The sequence below is a fragment of the Morone saxatilis genome, unplaced genomic scaffold (assembly GCF_004916995.1).
Source record: "Morone saxatilis isolate NCDOM2014 unplaced genomic scaffold, NCSU_SB_2.0 Contig8, whole genome shotgun sequence".
NCBI lineage: Eukaryota > Metazoa > Chordata > Actinopteri > Moronidae > Morone > Morone saxatilis.
Genome location: NW_023340257.1, coordinates 17,466,202 through 17,476,235, shown reverse-complemented (window position 1 = coordinate 17,476,235; position 10,034 = coordinate 17,466,202). Strand labels below are relative to the sequence as shown.

The 10,034-nt window shown below is 40.2% G+C and overlaps 1 protein-coding gene across 1 annotated transcript in view; it reads right to left on the bottom strand.

Moving 5' to 3' along the window:
- The window catches only part of LOC118341485 (muscleblind-like protein 1), a gene marked incomplete in the record, with an annotated part of 19,604 nt that overhangs the window by 8,907 nt on the left and 663 nt on the right, over positions 1–10,034 (bottom strand). Inside the window, 2 exon segments of the mRNA XM_035679748.1 lie at positions 1,881–2,120; positions 5,140–5,358. Coding sequence (XP_035535641.1) covers positions 1,881–2,120; positions 5,140–5,358 — 459 coding nt within the window.

Below are 10,034 nucleotides of genomic sequence, written 5' to 3'. Positions count from 1 at the left end.
GCGCATTAACATAAACCAGCAAGCGGAGGTGCATCATGGGGGCAGCAGTGCAGTGTGGGTTGGTGAGAAAAAAAACAAACAAAAAAACAAACAAACAAATAAAAAAACAAATCATTGGAATGCAATATACAACAATAACAAGACTAGGACATGCACATTAATGGCTGTAGGGTTACTGAAAAGAATTATGGCCCTCAAAGTAGTTTACTGTCAGAAGAAAATTCTGTTTCATGAACTATAACTGAGTGCAATGGTGTTGTGGTCCAGAAAGGAAGATTAGCCAGATAACCATTTGTTAAATTCAAATTTAAGGCAATCCATGATTTTTGTATAGACACACTATGAAGCCCCTGCTCCAGATACTTACAGTCTGTGACTGGGCTATGGCTACGAAAATACACAGCTATAATGGCAGGTTAACTTGATCCTGGTCCCGGGCCGGCAACTCAACTCTCAATCAATGGGTGCAATCATCATAATCCTCCAAACGGAACGAAACAGCGTGTTTATAGCCATAAGTCAGCATTATATATAAAACTGTTAAGTTGTCACAGTTACAGTAGATATAATCTGCCACTAACAAGGTTAAGATTGCTTAAATATAAAGTTCACACTTCAGTGTGTGCTTTCAAATACTAACCTTTTGTTATTTCCTTATTATACCGGGACATGAAAAATGAACCACTATTAACCACTTATTAGCTTGCTTATTATATTTTAACCTACATGCAGTGTAAGACATACATGTTCATACACTTCGAGCTAAACTAAAACCACTTTGTGTTCTATGAGTTTATACATCATGGGCTATATTATATTTATTTGATCGTTCTTTTCACTGTACAATTGTATTGTTGTTTCTCATATCTTTTATTGAATTAAGCATATTTAAAATATGTTTAAAAACTGATCCAAGCACTTTCCAAAAATTATTTGTTCACAAAATTAGACTGTAAGTAAAAAATTAAATAATAATAAAGATAAAGATAAATTAGTCAAAATAAGACGACATGAACTGAACTGCTCACGACATTAAACCTTTTAAAAAGAAAAGGTTAAAAAGGGTAGATATACTGATAATATTGTTAAAATGTGGAGTCAAGTCTAATATATCATCTCTAATTTGGCTCTAATAAATACCATGAAAGCTTATCCTCCTTTCTGGAATACCTGCTGCAAAATGTCATTTACAGTACTTGGCTGAGCGAAACCTGACTGTGTCATTTTTAACTTTAGTTATTACTGCATTGCAGAAACAAGGTTGAAATGAACACTAGTCTTCACAGTTGTCTTTTCAGCAAAAACATTTACATACCTACTGACTGCGAACAGCAAAAAATACAACTAACAAAGCAGCAAAACAAGGAGGAGCAGGAGTAGGGGAGCAGTAGGCTCAGTCACATACTAGCACAATCACTACAGTCTGCTGCTAATAAAGCACACATCGACTCTGTATCTTCTCAGTGTGTATTAGGTCAGAGCTGAAGAGAGCAGGAACAGAGGAAACTGGAATGTGTGCTGGGAGATTGATTAAAAGCACAGGGTAGAAGATGTTGACTCAGACAACTACATCCATAAGAAATGGGAAAATCAAGGCTCATATTCCCAAATAAGAGTGTTTGTATTGTGTGCTCAAAACCCAGACAGACCCCAGTCATCTTTAATGAGCCCACATTGATATTAGAAGAGCATAATGATTTGTTTTAGTTCACATGAGAAATCAAGTCTGGCTTGTCCTGGATTTCTGAAATAACTATATGAACTCTGCTCTAGGTCACAGTGGTATTTGTTTTCTGCACAGGACTGATGAAGCTATGATACAGTAGATGCTCTATAGCTTGAGTCCTTCTTGTTGTTGTGATCTGTGGACGGATACCTACCATGGCTGCAGCAGCCGCAGCCTGGTTGACTTGGTGTTGGGCGGCTTTGATCTTGGCCTGCAGGTGAGCCGGAGGGTGAAAGTACTTGCACTTCTCCCTCGAGCAGCGGCCCTTAATGTAGTCCATACACACAGTGACTGTGTTGTCGTTGGTGTCAATCATAGTGCTATCTGCAGGGTGGGCAAAGCGACAATCGTTCTCCCCGCGTGTGCAGTTACCCCGCTGGTATTCCCGACACACCTGGTGCAGAAAAACACATTTTACTGCTTTTATTATGTTTAGACAAATTTCATAAACCTAAAACACACTCAGAAATACACGCACTCACCAGAACCCACACACACATTATGAAGTTACTGTTCACTTTACTTCACATTTGATGAAGTAATCAATCTGTTCAGTCATTTCAGAACTTGACAATCACTTTACCAGACAGAGCTAACCAATCTTAATGACAGGTTTAGCCATTATTGTTGATTGATAAGCAGAACAGACCGTAACCAGCGTTTACAGACTCATCAATCACACGACATTTATTCATTATTCAAATGAGCCGTGTTGTTGTTCTTCCTCAGAGAGACAGAAGGGGGCAGCATCGGCGTGAACAGTTGGGAGACTGATTGCCTCAGCCTGAATGTAGGGGCTCAATGAGGCTCATGGGAAATATGAGGCTGGTTACCCTCAAGGGAGGCTGTGGCTGACGTAATCACCAGCCCACACATAATAACACACTCACACACACACACACACACACACACACAAGGTAGATCCACATATAAATTATGAGGCAGCATTTTTCCCAGAATTAAATTTTGACACTTAAAGAGCTGCGCAATAACTTAAGATGTCCGTTTCAGCAGTCAGCCACCGCTGAATTGCATTCAGAGTCCCATCCTACTCCAAATGAAATGTAATTTCATGGTACGCTGTATCGATCTATCAGTTATTGTGATAGAACAAGCCATTTACCAAATGTCTGTTTACCAGTCTCACTGTCTGCATGCATAAAGGATTTGATTTGTGGTGGAACGGCTGCCAGACAAAAGGCCACCAGCGCCGTTATCTACAAACTAACCCTGCTCTGTCTCCTGTCATGACAGCTCATCATCCACAATCACCGATCTGTGTGAGCGATGGGGTAGGATTCTCTGTCCCTGTCTGTCTAATCTTTCTCTTATACACCTCTCTCACACATTCACATATGAATGTACAACCACACACGCACACTCTCACACATTAATTCCCCACCACTGCCACCATCACCACTGCTGCTACTGGTCTTATTTAAAAAAAAGAGAGAGAGAGAGACTGCCTTGTTGTCAGGCAGATGTTGGAGAGGCGGGTGAGGGAGGGAGGGAGGAAACAAGGGAGAGAAAGGAAAATGTAAGAGTGGTGAATGAATAAAGAGTAAAGGACAGAGAGATGGTGATCAAGGAGACAGTCTTTGGGGATCGAGTGAGTGTGGCCAGCATGGAAAAAAAAATAGAAGAAAGGGGAAAACTAAATGGAGGCAATTTGATGTTCTCTGCACCAGGTGTAGACCAGTGTGTTTTTCTTAACAGTGCTTAATCATGCATTAGAGAGAGCTAAACCACTGGAAGTGCTTAGTTGGACAAACAAATAAAGGGCCTGTTAATCATATTTCTGTCCCCATGGTAACTGTCCCTCTGGGCCATTTACATCACCATGGTTGCAGGTAAGCAACATATGATTTTATGCACGCTTAAAGGCTGCAGTATAGCTCTATAAGAGATAGAGACACAGAGACTGCTGGAAAATATGTCTCAGGGTCTTGTCTTCTAAAATAGGAATTTCTCTCAGCCTCGAGGAAACAGCCTATAACATATCTACTGGCTGGTATGTGTGTCGGTCCACAGAATTCCAGCTATGTTTATTTTGACCGACACACACTAGAAACTAAAATATGGCTGGCCCTTTTCTCTACGATATTTTTAGCAAGCCTAGTTCTTGACAAATTAGGCTAGGGTATGACTTCTCCCAATCAAATTGCTTCAGCAGTATATGCAGGCTGAGAACTACAGGCAGTGTTGACCACTGGGCCAAAATATCTTGAAAGAAAATACAGTGAAAATGAGCAGATTTCCCCTCCACTGCCAATTACTGCATTTGCCTACTAAATATTTCATATCTGTTTGTCTGTTAACTGGATTCTGCTGCAGAATGCTATCAATCCTTTGCCAGGCGATCGTTTCAGTCCCAGTCTGAATCCAGACCTGCATGTTCTTCGCCTCCAATTTTCCCCAACCGCTATAACTTCTTCTCACCAGTCACGACTCCTCTATGAAATCCAATTCCCACTCTCGCTTTTGTTTCTTTTATCTTTGTCTTTGCTTGTCCCAACCCTTCCCCTGATCACCACAACAGGTCTACAAATTGATTTCCTATCTCCCCCTCCATCTCTTCTTCCTGTCATTGACCCATTCCCTCGCTCCGCATGTCGTCCACTCGTTCGTCAGGCCCAGAGACTTCCTGAGCCTCACCCCCATTAATTACCAGGCTTCCCAACGTTTCATTTTAAATGTAACCTTCCTAACGTTCTCGCACGCCTCCTGCTTACCTCCAACGATTTCCCCATTATTCTGCTGCGAGTGTTTCCCGGGTGGGGCTGCATAATTGATGAGATTGACTTACTGTCAAATTAATGATTATCTGAACACAGCTAGAGGAGCAGCACTTATCAGGTTTCAAATGACTGATTGCTTTCATAGAAGAATTAAAGATTTTTCTGAAAATTACACGCCGATACAGTATAACTTCAGCTCATGCCAAACAATGCTGTCTCCTGCCTGTTGATGGGATGCGGAATCGACAACGGTAATGTTTATAGAGAGACACTCTCATTAACGTCTCTTTCTCTTTGCTTAAGTCTGGGTAATGACTGTATTATGGTAATGGGATGTAGTTACTGTAACAGAAACTGTGTACCAGATACATAATTAAAGTCTACAAACAGAAACTGTTGAGGCAAGACTTTCCAACCCATGCCTTTAATATTCAAATAGGCACAGCCCACATTTCAAAGTGCAATCTGTTTGCATAGCTGGGGAAAAGATCCTCACCGGGTGTAATGTTTACTAGCATTTTGTTAATCTATCTTTTAATCTGTGACTGATATGAAAGTGAAAAAATAATTATGCAAATCCTCTCATCTCTGTGATCTGTGATGCGTGTGCTTATGCGGTCATTTTTTTTACTATTTGTACCTGCGTCTGTGTGTGAGAATGTGTGCGTTTCTCACCTCCAGTCTGTCTGTCCTCATGAGTTTCTGTGCAGCAGCAGCAGCAGCAGCTGGTACGGGGACATTGGGGTTGCTGGTGACCAGTACAGGGGCGCTGGGCAAGATGTCACCAGGCATCAGGCCAGGCGACACAGGGCCAAGGTAGGGGTTAAATGCAGCGGCCGCCGCCGCAGCAGCATTGACGTTGGTTGCAAGGCTGGGTGTGACTGAAAACATGGGCTGCGGGCACAGGAAAAATAAGAGAGTAGGTCAGAATTCTTACTCACAAGATTTCTCACAAAGTCTATATATAAAATTGTTGAATATTTCATTACATCTAGCAATGGGTATAATGCCATCCTTCCTCACTCCTACTCAAATTACCCATTGAACATATATCACAGGAGAGGGTGAAACAAAAGATGTATGCAATTAACAACAGCCAAGCAGAGGAAAGGAGATGTGGTTGGGGATGTGGAGGGAAAAAAGATAGCAAATTAATGGTCTTACATCTGAGGAAAAACAATGTCTTCTTTGATGGCTGCTTGCCTTTCATTTGAAATAACACATAAAGGAGGCCTACACTCTATATGTGGTGTCAACTTCCCTCCACATGGAGCAGATGGAATCACACGCTTCATACACCAGAGATCACACACACATAGGAGTAATAAGGATGAGGGATGTCAAGCTGTGTGTGCATGGTAGGGGGCTATACTGTACAACAGTGAACTGCCTGTATGTGCTTTAAAGAGAAAACCTCCACATTCTGTGAGAGGGAGGCTAAGGAGTATGCTAGCTGATGTAGCGCACTGCAAGTTTTCCCTGCACGTTCCTGACCTCAGCCCCAGTCTGAGGATTGTCTCTTGAGCCTCTGCCAACATGACACAGTGAGTAATAGAGCAGCAGCAGCCAGGCCTGGACAGCTACATTCCTCCCAAAACCTCCTTGCTGCTCTGGGATGACTCAGAGAATCAGGAATAATAGCGTGTACTTTCTAATTCTTCCAGCGCTGACCTCTGGAATGTCTGAAGAATTATGACCTGTCACGAGGTACTCTGGAAAAGTAGATGTGTCTCTCTCAAGGTGCTCAGATATTACTTTGTGATGTTCCCAGCTCAAGGTTGGGGATGATATCAGTGACTCACAGTCATGAGGTTGCAACAATGCAGTGATGTCATCCTGCAAAAAGTTTGTGATCCTGCTAATGGCCTTTTGTGGAATATCTCTTCACTTAGTATTGAATCGTTTCCAATAATGATAGGACGTTGCAGAGTCTCGCTGTAAATCACAATCGCAACGGACTGAAAACAGTTATGTTACATTGAGAATATTTACACAGCAGGAACAGGAAAATATCTCACTGCATGCCTCCTGTCAGCAATTTGTTTTGCAGCAGTGGTGTTGTGTAGCTCTTTCTCAGACAATCTTTTAGTATTTTACTCTCTTTTTTACAAAGATTTCCCCTTTTACATACCCTCATACAAAATGCACTAGCACCAAGCTTATTCACATACTGTGTGTTTAACTGCAGGGCCTTTAATAGTTACATTATCTTATGTTGAATATTTTATGCAATACATTATTCCTAAACTCCTCCTACTCCTGAAATTTAATTAAATGTGTACAATCTCTCCAAAAGATTTTCTTATAATTAACTTTATCATAAAAACTTTATTAAACCACATTAAAAAACAAAGTTCTAAGATAATTACTTAGATTAAAAATTAAAATATTTCTGGACTACAAATGTTAACAATGAGACAAGGACCAATGAGACAAGTTTGGCAATAAAAAAAATAAAATAAAATATATTAAAATATAATTAGAGAAAACAGTAAAAATTGTTTAATAAACTTGAAAATTTAAACTTAAAGCAAGAGTATGTAACTTTCAGTAAAATGTAGCACAACAACAACACAAGTAGAGAAAAGTCATGAGGTCACAAACTGACTCAATATTGGTATTGCACAGCTTTTTCTATTTCTTTCAAAGTTTGGCAACAGTAGCTAACATTAGGCCCCATTCGCTACTAGTCATACCTGACCAAGTCAGGCTGTAGAAGCAAAACTCTTGAAGGTATTGAGTTGAGCAAGTCTGCGTTTTATTGCTTATCAACTTAACTTACTGTTGTAAGAGGGAGACTGTATTATTTAATCTGTGAAAAATTATAGTGTTTGTCAAATGCTAACATCTATAAAGGCCTAAAATGTGTTATTGATTCTGAATGTCTGTACCAAACAAGTGCCCCAGATCTCTACTCTATATCCATTGTTCTTTTTTTTTGTTGAAAAAACCTGATTTAAAGATTTGATTTCAAGAATAATTGGCCAGCTACACTGAGCACACTCAGGGGGGCTTTGTTTGTTATGGGGCAACCGCTGAGTGAGTGAGTGACTGGGTGACTGAGTGATATAGTACTGTAGATAGATGTAATTGTAATGTGGGCTGTCCACTGACGTCGACTCTCTAATAAAAAGCATCATGAGCACCATCACTCACAGCCAGCTGTAATGGACCCTAATTACTTCACCCTCTGCACAGTTTCATGCGTGAAATGAAAGCACTCTCCTACGCACATGGGTGTAGGGGTGCAGCTATAGTCAAAAAAAGTGGGAGAGCAGCAGATAAAATGTGGCAGAGATACTGAGGATGAGGGCAGGAAACTAAGCTAAAGACACAAGGGAGGGCTGGAGGAAGAAAGTCTCATTCGTGGAAAGGCTAGTACCCCGGTTTTACCCTTTGTTCCCTTTGCACACAACATGGCTCAGTTTTCTCTCTTTGTAGCACAGGTCTAAAGCCATCTCTCCTCACTGCTGTCGTCCTATCTCCCTCACTTTACCTACCTGTCTTTACTCTGTCTATTTATCTCTTCCTGCCTTGCTCGGTCCTCCCTTTCTTCTTCTGCTGTGTCCTTCTCTGTCAGCCTGTCTTCCTTCTCTTCTCCTCTCCTTACTTTCTCTCTCCCCATGACATAAACAGAAAGGGAAGGCTTTGCAGTCCCAGGGAGATCTATTGCTTCTTTAAATCCTTTCATGGTTTCCTCTGTTCCTCTCAATGGACCTCTCGACTCAGCCCCTCTTCCCCAGATAAGGGTGATAAGCCATCGGCTAAAAAGTGTGCATGTGCGTGTGTGTGTCCAAGCATGCAGCATCTGAAGCTCTTTTAAATAGTGTGAGACAAATTCACTCCAGTGCTCTCACTTAAACATAAAGGGACAGAGGAGAAGACGGAGGAATTACTTCAAGCCTGACTGACAGGTCTCATTGACTCTGTAAGGTCTCATGGACCAGGCAGGGAAGGATCCATTTGAACAGGCCGACTGGGGCTCCGGACTGGCCATCACCTTGAAGATTGTCAGAGTGAGCAGCACAGTCACAGAGCAATCTGATGATGTCTACTGCGTGTGTCTGGGTTTGCATGCATGGATTTGTGGGTGTGTTAATGATTGCATAATAATATAATACTTTATCTATCACTGTAGGCTAGGAGAATATTCCCAGAGTGATGATAAAGATTCAGAGCCTAACACCTTGGCCCCGTTGTTTTAACATTGTTTGATTAACCCAGGCTAATATGATATTAATGAACTTAGTAATTAAACAATTAGTCAATTAATCTATTAGCCAATCGAGAGAAATGAATCGCCAACAATTTAACAATTAATCATTTGACTCATTTTTGTGTGATGATTATATCACCGGGAATTGGATATGTCTTGCTTTGGGACAGTGGGTCAGAATAAATATAATCTTTGAAACCTTAGTCTCTGAGAAATTTTGATGGCCATTTTTTATTACTCGAGAAAGTAATTGACAGATTAATGTATTGTGAGTTGCAGCCATAGATGTAAAAAGGATGAAAAAACAAAAATCTTAACTCAGGGTCCACCTGGTAGGTTTTTATGGAGCTCTTTAATCAAATCTTTCCTCTTGTTTTGGTGAGAACGCTAAATCAACCCTGTACATTCTTATCCACCTTGATATCTGGTCATTTTGGCTGGCTAATTTGAAATAAAGGGAGCATAGGTATAGCATTAAAACTATGATGGCTGTCATGAGTAACCACTGCCAGATGCGATGCAAGATTTGCAAAGTTTTAAATAGTAAATAGAAAGTTTGTTTAAAATTTTTATTTTTATTTAGAAAATGACAAGCAATCAGGTGGCTTTCAGTCAATTTTGTGGTTAAGTCTGCATCTCTCAATACATTTGTTTAGTGATCTTAAACCTCGCCAATATGGAGACTGAGCAGACACATAGCGGTGACATACAGCAGCAGCCCGTAATGCATCAGTCTCCCACAGTCAAGATGGCGGCAAAGATAAAACAGGCATTTATTCATTTTGTATTCTTCTTAACTTTAGTGGATGATAACATATTGCGTATTAATCTGTAAATGCACCAGTTCTAGACGAGAACAAACTTTTCTATGGTGGTCAGTTTTTGAGTCACAACAAAGGCCATAATGTGGCACGCACACAACCAAACTTATAATAATTAACTGAAACCCTGCCAGAATCTCTCATAAAGCATGTTACAGGCACTCGAGAACCAGAGTTTAAACTGCATAAGAAATTACCAGCAAGCTTTCAGTAATCAATTTGATTTTAAATTCCCATTAAGATTTCATAATTAGTAAATTTGTATTACTCTTTTTACAAATTTTATTTCATTGCCTAGCCTATGTTATACTTCATAGGTATTTAACTCTTTATTGTTAAAATCAAACCTCTGGTAAATGAAGTGATTTTAGCAGAGTGGACGCTGTAAAAAAAATCCTTTTTTCCTACAAAAATAAAAAATAAATTCTGAACATCACAAACACTCCGACATGACTCTTAGCTCTTAGCCTTGTCTAAATTTGAGACATTTTTTGTGCCTTATAATAATAAATAATAATAATAAATTTTATTTA